At 34.7% G+C, this 12,295-nt stretch overlaps 1 protein-coding gene and 2 long non-coding RNA genes across 5 annotated transcripts in view; 2 read left to right on the top strand and 1 right to left on the bottom strand.

Annotated features, from left to right (window-relative positions):
* The window catches only part of LOC116418337, a 265,518-nt gene extending 256,733 nt beyond the window's left edge, over positions 1 to 8,785 (top strand). The window contains exon 4 of the long non-coding RNA XR_004228356.1: positions 7,287 to 8,785. This is a non-coding gene — a long non-coding RNA (uncharacterized LOC116418337). The remainder of the gene's footprint in view (positions 1 to 7,286) is intronic.
* LOC107981611 overlaps positions 1 to 12,295 on the bottom strand; it is a 325,738-nt gene that overhangs the window by 276,178 nt on the left and 37,265 nt on the right. For all 3 annotated transcript variants that reach the window (XM_031933416.2, XM_031933413.2, XM_031933412.2), the window contains exon 2: positions 9,407 to 9,522. Coding sequence is in view for 1 of the 3 variants with exons in the window: in XM_031933412.2 (XP_031789272.1) it covers positions 9,407 to 9,522 (116 nt within the window). In the remaining 2 variants the exon portion in view is untranslated. The remainder of the gene's footprint in view (positions 1 to 9,406; positions 9,523 to 12,295) is intronic.
* LOC116418338 lies at positions 318 to 5,086 on the top strand. The gene is made up of 6 exons (XR_004228357.1): positions 318 to 441; positions 523 to 713; positions 3,543 to 4,349; positions 4,446 to 4,573; positions 4,643 to 4,784; positions 4,860 to 5,086. It is a non-coding gene; the product is annotated as an uncharacterized LOC116418338 (long non-coding RNA).

Below are 12,295 nucleotides of genomic sequence, written 5' to 3'. Positions count from 1 at the left end.
CGGATTCGGATTCAGCGACCGAAAAAACATAAATGTATGGCATTTTTATTTCTTTTAATCATTTCTTCTCAGTTTGACCTTGAACTGACCTTGAACCTGACGAGATGGGGCCAAACTGATTCCGGATTTGGATTCAGCGACCAAAAAAACATAAATATATGGCATTTTAATTTTTTTAAACCTTTTCTTCTTAATTTGACCTCCAACTGACCTTGACCCTGACGTGATGGGGCCTAACTGACGTTCTATTCGAATTCAGCGACCCGAAAAACATAAAGATAGATAGGTCTGATTTCTCGCGCAGACAACTTTTTTTATTTTGTGTGCCGGTGTTATTAGACGAAAGAAGGCATCGATTAAAAGCAATCGAAACAGCAAATGTATTAAGAGAACAAAATGAAAAGCTGAAAAGAAAAAAGGAAGAAGTACATCACGACGAAGGTAATACAAATAAAAATATAAAATAAATTTTATAAAATATTACAAAAAATAAACTGTACTACGTTTACTAATTATTTACAGAGGCAGATAAATCTGAAGTAGCAGCTAAAGAGGGAAAAGGAAGTAAAAGGATTTCCGAAAATTATCAATACGCATAGCCGGATACATGTCAAAAAAGCAGCCATTGAAGAAGCCTACACTCAGAAAGAGCCCAGTAAATTTTATATCAACATGATGTACGCAGCATGGGGGCGCCATTCGCTCTCAGTACGGTGCGTTAAAAAAAATAAGAAAACGAAGGACCTTAAGAAATTGTCTAATGTTTATAGCTTACAAAAATTTTTCTGTATTTTTATCAATATACGCTAATGAATGTGGTGAAATCCGTTTAAAAAATGTCAAATGTTCAAAATCAGCACACTGATAAAAATCATTACTTACTCCAAGAAGAATCAATCTCACTTATAACTTCAAACTCTTTTTTTTGCACAAGATGATTTGGATTAGTCTTAGAACATTCAGATTAGATGTGAGAGAATCATAAAGCTATAAACATACAGGGTGAGCCATTTTAATCAAACCAGTCTAATAACTCCTAAATTAAGCCATGAACAGAAAAATTGTTCAGATGAAAGTTGTCCAGGATCAAGGGGGACATCTTTATGTGCAATTAGTTTTGACCTTGAAATATCAAGGTCATTTGAAGGTCAAATTTTTTTTAAATAGGAACCCCTATTTTTGATAGCAGATTCGGAAAGAACAGGAAATTTTACGTCCGAAACGTCCGAAAGTCAACATCCTCTAAAAGGTCTAGCAGTCGATCTCTGAGCAATGCCAAATAGCCATTCTGGTTAACATTTTGACCGAAAAATATGGCCCAATCAGGTAACCATTAATGATCCCACACCACACCATTAAACTCCATCGGTTTTGATGGTCAATAGCCCTGTACCAGTGGGGATTTACAGGTGACCAGTAGTGACTATTGTGCCTATTTAATTGACCATCACTGCGAAATATAGCCTCGTCAGAAAACATAACAAATCTGAAAAAATCTGGATCATTTTGTAAAACTCCTAAAGCCCACTGGCAAAAGTTAATACGCATTAGAAAATGGCCTGGCCTCAGCTCATGAACTAATCTTATGTGGTAATCGTGATAGTGGAGATTATTGAGAATTCTCAATGCTGTTCTTCGTGGTATACCGATTTCTGTTTCAATTTGTCGACTACTAATTTGTGGATTGAGATGAACAGCTGCTAAGGCGGCTATAACATTAGGATCATTTTCGTTGTATTCGTGGTGTCTGCGTTGATGATGAAGATGTCCATTACGAGCTCTTCGAAGTAATCTGAGTAATGTGTCGTGAGTAGGACGCCTTCTTAGAGGAAAGCGTTCAGCGTAGAGTCGCACCGCGGCTCTGGCATTGTTTTGGGTTTCGCCTAAGATCATTATCATATCAACAATTTCATTGGATTGATAATCGCCCATGTTGAAAATTTTGTTTATAATAAGAAAAACTATTTTATTTACATTCGCTCTTTATTAAAATTGAAACTAAACCAAAATAAGAAAGTGACAACAAAAAAAGGAGGAATTTTCAAACTGTATGATTTTTAAATCAAATTTGTAACTTCTTATTTTCTTACGTTAAGACATTGTGATTTAAATTGAAGACAGCGTGAGAACAATCGTTACAATTCATATTAGATTAAAGAAATTCAACTTAAAAAAAAAACATCTAAACTGGAAGTGATGCACTTTGTCAAATACAATTATTAAAAATTTTTTTTAATATTACAAAAGCAAAATGCTGTTTAATATTTTATCTTAAATAATGTATTTTTAACATCCTACCTTTATTGTTTAACCATTTTTTACGCTTTTGAAACGTTAAACTTTTACTTGACTCTGCTTCGACCGTGAATGAATTGACAACATTGATTTTTAACGTTTCATTTCCCACTCCCATTAAGAACTCAGATATTTAAAATTATCATGTTTACTTCAAAATTTACTTTTGACCACTAAAAATTTGTTAACGAATGTTAAACAAGCATCCTAGTGAGAGGCAAGGGGACTCACAGTAAACAAGCACCCCAGTGAGAGGCAAGGGGACTCACGTTAAAAAAGCACCCCAAAGGGAACATAATCCTAATACGTCCACGTCGTTGTTCCTGGGTAGCGCTGAAATTAGGGAATTATTTTGTTTTCAAGGTAAATATTTTCATGGTCATTGTCACATTGGGTTTGAATATTCATCATAAAAGTACATTAACTACGATTATTCTATCAGAAAATGCAATTAAATAGCAATTACAGTATTTCTTAACATTTGACCTTGAAATGACCTTGTGAAGGTCATGAAAAAAGTTTTGAAATACCGTTTCGGACGTAAAATTTTCTGTTCTTTCCGAATCTGCTATCAAAAATAGGGGTTCCTATTTAAAAAAAAATTTGACCTTCAAATGACCTTGAAATTAGAGTTCAAGGTCAAAACTAATTGCACAAAAAGATGTCCCCCATGATCCTGGACAACTTTCATCTGAACAATTTTTCTGTTCATGGCTTAATTTAGGAGTTATTAGACTGGTTTGATTAAAATGGCCCACCCTGTATATTAGTCAATTTCTTTAAGGATTGCATAATTTTTTAGAGAAGAAATCATAATTATAATACTAAGATACAGAATGGTGAGGATGGATACAAAACTTATAGTTGCCAACATTTTATAAATTAAATGCTATGTTTTTAGTATGCTAATTACTGTACGGAATTTTAGTTATTTACGTAACCAAAATCTCCCCTATTTCTCCCCTTTTTTCAAGAAAAGTCTCCCCTATTTACCCTCAAATTTTCAAAATAGTGTGTACGCGCCCTGTTGATATATAATACACACGAATACTCAACATTAACGTTTTACACAAAATAATGTTATACACATATTATTATAATGCTAAGATTTTTGATTTTGAGTGGTATAAATTATTTTTTTTTAGAAATAAAATTTACTATCACTTTGTTATTTATTACTAAAGAACTATAATTAAACAACATTTGATACAAAGCTTTAATTTTTTAATTTTTGTTTATTTGTATAGCAAAAATAATTATCAAAGAGTAAACAAATTAATAATGAAAGAGCCAGAGCTATTTTGAAGTGCCCCAATTTGTTGATATTGGAGAAAATGATGTCGTTAAAGCTGGTACTTCTTCAGCAGTAAAAGAAGCAGTAGTATGTTTGCAAAAAGTGGAATACGCATGTAATCAGAAGTCAACAGTTCAATCATCACCCTTAAAATCACCATCACTACTTGCTTCTCGTAAACGAAAACTCGTACAATCATCAGAATCCAATACTCCAAAGTCATCCAGGAAATTTCGATTTAGATCCAGAGTATCTCGACCAAAGTAAGTTTTATCACAATCATCATCAGAATCAGATGCAAAACAACAGAAGTCATACCGTACAAACGTGTTACATAATCAAGTTCAATCAGCTGTTCTGTCACCATCTCCAAGCAAATCACCTACACGAACACGATCATCATCTCCAAACTCATCACCCACATCAGGAAACAAATCACCTCTGCATCAGTCATCTGAAGGTGCAACATCACCTCTGCATCAGTCACTTGAACGCATACCATCACCTTTACATCAGTCACCTGAACGCACACCATTTATGCGTCAGTCACTTCAACACAGCCCGCGATATCAGCACCAGACTACTCAAGCCCAAAATGTAGCAAATCAACAACAGCACTTATTTGAAAATGAAGAACAGCCCTTATTTGAAAATGAGGAAGAGGCTCCACTTGAAAATGACGAACAGCCTCTACTTGAAAATGACGAACAGCCTCCAAACGAACCACATGAACAGCATCCACAACTTCAAAACGGATCAAGTATGTTAATATATTTTTCATTTTATATTTGCATTTTATGTCTATTATAATTATACATTTTGTTTATTACTAATTTAAATTATATGTTAATATTAGGGCCAAGACGTATAAAATATTACAAGATGACAGAATATGTTTAATACTGCGTGGATTATTATGATAAAAAAGAAGAACGTGGTTACAAAGAAGGACGCAATCGATATGATATACGTTATGGAAATGAGGTAAATGTTTATATTTTAACAGTTATTTATCAGTTTGACGAATTTTAATAATGTATTTTATGTTTATAGGTGTACCTAGGAGAAGGTGTACTTGTAAATTTACTGGGGATCCTGTGTAATCGTGCTTTAGACTTAACCAGGGGGATCAAAAATATACCTAACAGGTCGCCAGTGAAATTGATTGAGAAAGATCTATTTCGACTACTAATAAGTATGACTGGTAATAATTATTTAATTTAACTCATTTATATATTAAAATTATATACAAAAATAATGATCTTTGTAGGTCTGTATAATGATTTCCTCAGGAGACAAAACTATCCTACCGAAGAAAAAGTTTCATATCTGTTAAAAGCCACATACGTATTAAGACATAAAATAAGAGATTTACTTACCGCAGAGAAGAACAAATTTGAGAAACAAGTTGTCAACGCTCAAAGACTTTTGAGATATAACGTCAAAGATTAATTAATTCAGATCGCCCTTAATATTTCTTTATTTATTTAGTTTTTATATTAGAAGTCGATGGTTCTTTTAATATGTTCTTAACAAAAGAAACTTCTTAAAATCTTATGTATGCATGTCCACCCTGCTAAAAATAGCTTATTGAAGCCGATTCGATTCAGTGTTTCAACAAGTATATTTTTTAATTAAAAAATACAACTGATTAAATCGGATTCATTAAACTACTTTTACCAGGGATAGTAATATTATTTATTTTATAATAATAATTCAAATCATATTTGTTATTATTTTTCAAAGATTAAAGATTAAACTAGTCGAAGAAACGCTAGTCGACCATAAAAGGTTAAACGTTCTATTTAAATGTAATGTGAATCAAGAAAATGTTTACAAAAAAAATGTCGTTAGTCTTTAAGACGTTAATAATCATTTTCATAAAAAAATCTTTGTTTTGAAACCCCCAAATAGATTAAACTAAAATGTAAATTAAAAAATTTGTAAAACAAATAAAGTTACTTTTTTTGTTACAACTAGAATATAATTTATTTATGATGCACTTATATAAAAATATAATTAACTAAAAAAAAAATTTGAAAATGTTTAAATCTCGCGAGTAATCGCGTCACTGACAATTCGATAAAGTCACGCGAGTCCTTGCGCGATTACTCGCGCGATTATTTTTAGTAGGGACGCTTTCTCGTGAGGAAAGTATACTGCAGCAATCATAATGACTTTTCGCTCACCTTCGGTACCCTTGTAGCCTACCCTAGCCGTACATAGATCTCTTGAGCAGTACTTTGGCACCGTCTCTATCTGAATCCCCTTAACAATAAGGCACGTTCTAGTCGAGACGGGACTGCCGCTGAGCAGTGTACCTATTTCGTTTAAGCCTGCGATTTTGCCGTTGTGAATCAAAGGTTCTTGGATTAGGCAAATACCTGTACGCACCCCCGCTTTACGTCTAGCCAGAACAGCTGAGGCGCTCTTGCAATGGTGCAGATTGATCTGCGTAAACTCTATGGTGGTGTCCGGTACAGATCCGGCCCCATTCATATTGTTCACGCTGTTTCGTTGCCCCCTATCAGCCATCTTGTTAGAGAGCACCGTTACTTGCATCTACCTCTATGTTTACCTTATTGAGGCCGGGATCGAACTCCATAACCTCTACACTCCTGTCTGTCCCGGCTCTTCCTCTGTCTTTTCCTTGAAAGGGGCGACATGTGCTCTGCCGCGTCCACAGAAAGGTCTAAAGTCAAGGGCCTTCAGTGCCTTGATCTTAGTCCTTTCCAGCAGCACCCAAATGGCCGTCTCCTCCTTCTTTTTCCCCTCGGTGCCCACCGTCACTGTTTTGATTTCAGCGACCACCCAGGAGTTTGGTGTGAGTGTGGTGTTCTGCCTTTTCAAGCGATTCACCACGACGTCTGGAGTGTGCACTCCAGGGGCGTAGATCATCGCTCTGACCAGCTTCTGAATGTCTCCCATCCCAATAGCCTTGAGTTAGCCCCCCACACACGACCATTTAGTGGCATTACTGAGTAACCACTCCTTGTCCTTTGGGCCTTGCAGTGGAAGATCTGTGCACCCTTCTGAAACCAATTATCCAAGAAACTTGGAAAATAGCCTCCGTCTGGGGTGTCATCAATTTTCCCCTCCAAGGCCTCCAGGACCTTCTTTCCCTGGTCCTCGTCAAGGCGCTCTTCCGAGTACTTGACCGAAACGATGTCTACTTTTAAGTCAGTAGCCACCGCTCGGCTGTAGCTCTTTGGAGCGTCCTCAACGGACCACTATTTGAGCTTCCTCGGGGTGGAGCTGTCGGAGTGTTGTCTTTTGGTCGCGCCCGCAAGGGTCCCAACCTGAGACCCCCCAGGAGCGTCCTCCAGACGCTTTATCCTCAGCTTCGCCCCCGAGGCTAGCTTCCTATTAGCGTGCCTGTTTCTTTTCTTTATTTTGCTTTTTTCAGTTCCCGGGAAGGCACCGGTATTTGCCGCTGGGGCGGAACCTGCAGCGGCCCGGTGACTCTCCTGGGAACTTGCACCGGTATTTACCGTCTTGACGACAGCCACCTGGTCTTTCAGAATACCGTCCGTGAGGACTTTGTTTGAGCTGGGGAGCTCCTTTGTTGATGGTACTTTTGCAATCGTTTACTGTAACTCATTCTCTAAAGCTCTGCAAGTCCATTTGCATGATGACTTAACTTAAAAGATACTTAATATTTTAACCAAATAACTAATTCTTTTTCTTATCTGCATAGGTGACTCAGATGAGGATGAAAGTCATAGAGAACATCAGGAGGAGGAAGCCTGGGATTGATTCCTGTGACGAGACTCAGTGAAAGGGAGTGTTAGAATACACGAAGTGTACGACACTCGAACTCGTCACTTACGGTCCTAAAGGGCACACTGGTGCCACCTCGCGAGCTGCTGCGTAGCAACAGTTCGCACGCGCTTAGTTCATCGCTATCGCTTCTTGAGAGCAAACGTCAGGGAGATAAGTTAGCGTTACTTTAACTGTTTCTATAAAGCCTCGGTAGTTATTACGTATTACTCAGCGTACTTATTTGCGAATTATCCTCACTACCTGCATCCGAACACAGTATTATTAAAACATCGAAATAAGGTTATGAACAATGATAAAGATATAATCATGTATTAAAATATTTGCTGTATGAATGCAAATTCTGATAAACTACAAGTTTAAATAGAAAGTTCAGCTATCAAACCAGCGATTGTGATATGTTCTGGAGCTTTTGAGAAACTTAATTATAATTTGTATCAACTGAATGTTATTGTGTTTGTAAATAACAATTTAGTCCAAGATACCAAAGTTGTTAAAACAGAAATAATTAAAATAATAAATACAAAATTAACATTAAATAATAAAAGTGGTATTGTAATATTGGCCCTGTATAGATCACACGTAATACAAAAAACTGAATTTCTTCTAGATCTTTTATGCATTTATCTTGATAAGGGATATTTCTGGTTTCATTGGTATTGCAAAGCCACCTATAGACAAAGCTAAAGGGTCAAGGCATTACCCGATTAGTATTGCTGTAAATAAACAAAAGACAATAACTACAGAACCATACGTTTTCTTGGACTAAACAAAAATTATTAAATATTGCTAATCTAGAAACTAGAATAAAATTATGTCGATAACTGATCCAAATTTGGCAGTAGATAAATATAAATAAGATCAAGCTGTAAGTAGAATTAGCAGACTCTATAATAAAGTCGTGTAATTCCAAAGAATTTTTGCATTATTAATGGCAATCAGAAGTGCAGAATAAACAACTAAAAACACAGAATAAAACCTATGCCAAAATTTTGGATAAGGCCGAATGCTTAAAGAGAGCTGAAGTAGATTTATGAATAACGTGAGAAACATAAAATCACGAGTTATCGACCAATCTCTCTCTCGTATTCAATGTTGCAGAAATTTTTGAGCGAAATATATGATCTAATCCTATTGATGTATGTTAACTAAAAGTGGATTATAGCGATACTGTGTTATACAAGATTCATACGTGGAATCCGTCAAGTTCTGGGTTCTCACGTAACCATGTTTTTTTGAACTAAAAGTAAATAAATGTGCTTGAAACATCTACTTCTACTATTATATTAAAGTGCTTAATGCACCCGTGTGCCGTAAAACCATTTACATCTTTTCTCAATAACTTAACATCCAGGAGTTACCCTGATACCTGGACACCATCTATAAGGCGGATATAATTTTGGACCTTAAAATTGTTGGGCCTTATAATTTTTGGGCTTTAAAATTTTTGGGCCTCAAAAATTTTGGTATTTTCAAATTTTCCTGTGTGCCGTGCAGCCATTCACATCTTTTCTCAACAACTGACATATTTTATATGTTTATTATTATTTATAATTTAAAGCGCATTATTTTCTTGTTGCCCATGTGAATTTAAAAAGTATACTTAAGGTATCTGTGTGCCGTGAATCGTAATCACGAGGCGATTTCATTATCAATGATGTATAGTTACCCATATCTTCTGGTTTCATTTTCGTCTGGATGTAAGGTATAAATATTGTGGAAAATTTGACCACTTATTCGAATAACTGAGGACCTTTCCCGAAAAGAGGGTATAATCTAGCTTTAAAACTTTCGAAACATGTGTATTATTATATTGTCTAATAATTCTTTTAAACTAACTCTAACTAATTCTTTTAAACGTTGAGAATGAGTGACATTGTCAGATAATACAACGTTTCCTCTGTTGCAACAATTAGAAAACTTAATACTTATAAATGTAAATATACATATATACCTAATCAACCAAGCGACGTTCGGAGTGATATGACCCTGCTAGTGCTGTATTAAAGAAAATATAATAACGATACATTGACATACCTTATATTTGCCAATGTTGCTCACACTGCATGTAAAAGTTGCTTCACGACCTATTGCTGCAGTCTGATTTTGAACAGGAAGAAGGAATTCTGGCCCCAATGCATCGGTTAAGAAAACTAAAATACAAATAAAATTGTCTATTTAGATATGATTTTATTAAAGTTCAAATTACGAACTTTTATATTACGAGCTAAAATGTTTGCTTTGCTTGCATAGAACAGTAAAATATAAGTCTATTGATAGCGTAATTTTATTGATGAGCTCAGTGGAGAATTTGGGGCAAAACGCATATTTATTATTATTTATTTACGTTCACCAACAATTATATTGTAGCTTACAAACAGAGCTAGAGGTCCAATGAAGGCAGGCAGCAGCCTATCCACACGCACGTGTCAGTGGCAGGTGTCGACGCCCTTGCTGCCTACGGCTAAGAGTTGCGTAAGCGGCGGTTAAGGGGATAGGCTACCTGCACAACCGACCCTCATTAGGCTTATATTTGCCAGTTTTTATGTTTGACAAATGGCTTGCAATCACTGTCGCAACGCACAGTGTAAAATTTTGGCATATTTATGGACAAAACTCTTGTTACGAGAGAATTCTTGACAAATCGTAACACTTTTTTGTTAAGAATTGCGGAAATTTCGATATCTTGCGACTGCTATATATGACCTATCACATAAAGCCAAAACACGTAAATCACGATTTTTCAAATGGTTCAAGTTACCAAAAAAAAAAAGAATATTAAATTTATCAAATTTCAATTTGTTTTTAGCATTTATTTCACAAAACTTGATGTGTTTTATAAACAAAAACTATTAATTGGTAAAAACAGGCACATATGATAAAAATATACATTTCTACCACAAAACATTTTTAAGATTTGGTCCAGGTAGATTGGAAGCTGTGAAAACAATTTAAAAAAATTATATTTGGTCTATTTTGTAAAAACCCTCTACAACTTGTAAAAACAAACAAATTAAATCTATTTTACGGTAGAAATGTTCTTTGAACGTAAATCATTATAATTACCGAAAAAAAGTCAAATATATCAAATTTCAATTAGTTTTTAGCAATAAAAGAACTTAAAAAATGTCCATCTGTCCGTCCGTCCGTCCGTGCAGATTTTTTTTTTTTTTTGCTTTTATTCCACAAAACTTGATGTATTTGATAAATAAAAAACTATTTAATGGTATAGACAGGTACATATGATAAAAATGTACATTTCTACTCAAAAACATTTTCAAGATTTGGTCCAAGTAGATTGGGTAGATTGGAAGTTGTTATAACAATTAAAAAAAATAGACGCAATAATTTAGTTTTTATTATATTTTTGACATATATTATGACATAGATATATACATGGATTAATAAAGATTATTTTAAAATCGATCTACATGAAAGGGATGCTGCGAATGAATATTTGTGCTGTTTTTTTAAGCCATCTATTTGTGAATATGAAATGTCGAATGCTTTATGTATTCGTGCATATCATAAGATGAAATCAGTAAATTTGGTCCAGATAAAAGGGATGCTGCGATTAAATATTTATGCAGATATAATTTTTTTTTTTAAGTTATTTGTTTGTAAATATAAAATAACGATTTATGTATTTATGCATATCACAAAATGTTATCCGCAGATTCGGTTTACATAAAAGGGACGCTACAAATAATTACTCGTGCAAATATAATTATTTTTTAAAGTTTTGTGTTCGTGACATATAATGACGAATGCTGTAAGTATTCATTCATATCACAACATAAAATCCGCAGTTTTGGTCAAGATCAAAGGGATGCTGCACATAGTTATTTGTGCAGGTATAATCTTCTTTTAATTCTATGTGTTTGTGAATATGAAATGACGCACATGCATATCACAAGATGAAATCTGCAATTTTTGTCGAGATAAATGAAGACGATTGTTGAAAATACTAATCAAGCAGGGCATAGCTTCTCGCGGTGAATATATTTATTAATACAAAAAAGAACAAGAAATGAATACAAGTATGACAGCGTAGTCAGATGTCAGTGAAGCGTTCGACTGGACAACTGCTCGCTTGCTCGATTCGGTTGAGTAATGAGTAATTTTATGTTAGTGATAAAAATGTTACAATAAACCATTGTCAAAATGTGCTAAAGATGTGGGACTTTTACGTGCGAATGTACTATTTCTTAACTCATAAGGTATAACATATCTCTTTTTCATTGAAATGAAAATCATGAAGCCCATTTTTCAGATTGTTACAAATTTCATAATTAATGTAGAAAATAAGCTTATGGTCAATATTTTCAGATCCTTATGTCATTAAACATAAAAAAATTAATGAAAAACCAACAATTTTTACTACATTGTGAACGACTCGAAATGCACAATCACCTACTCAACTTTCTACACGATAAAAACCCTTTCATGCTCTTCCTGACAAAAATTCCGTGTGCTACTTTCTTGTTCAAAATATATACCTGGATATCCAGATGGATTTTCCATATGGATAATCTATATGGATTCATGTGAATTCCATATAGATTTATGTGGATTCCATGTGGATATTCCATATGGATATCCACATGGATATCCGTCTAGTTTTTTAAAAAGTCAAGACAGTTAAAAATTTTCTTCATAACAGCATGCGTGGAGCTCGACTTTAGAGTCATTTGTTTTGGCGCTAAAGTTATCGACTTAGGCACGCTCTCTCACACAGCGTGCGCGGGAACATTTGAAGCGTGCGTGGGGAAACCTATCCTGTCGCTGTCATTTGTTTTACATATGTATGATTGCGAAATTGTGTATTATTAGTGCAATACGTCTTGTTTATAACCTATTGGCACCTAACCGAAAAGTAAACATGAGTGATAACAGTTCTTGTGATACAGACGATAGATCCGATTA

The sequence above is a fragment of the Nasonia vitripennis genome, unplaced genomic scaffold (genome assembly GCF_009193385.2).
Source record: "Nasonia vitripennis strain AsymCx unplaced genomic scaffold, Nvit_psr_1.1 unplaced0244, whole genome shotgun sequence".
NCBI classification, from domain to species: domain Eukaryota; kingdom Metazoa; phylum Arthropoda; class Insecta; order Hymenoptera; family Pteromalidae; genus Nasonia; species Nasonia vitripennis.
The sequence above is the reverse complement of the archived record's forward strand: the minus strand, read 5'-3'. Positions and strand labels throughout refer to the sequence as shown.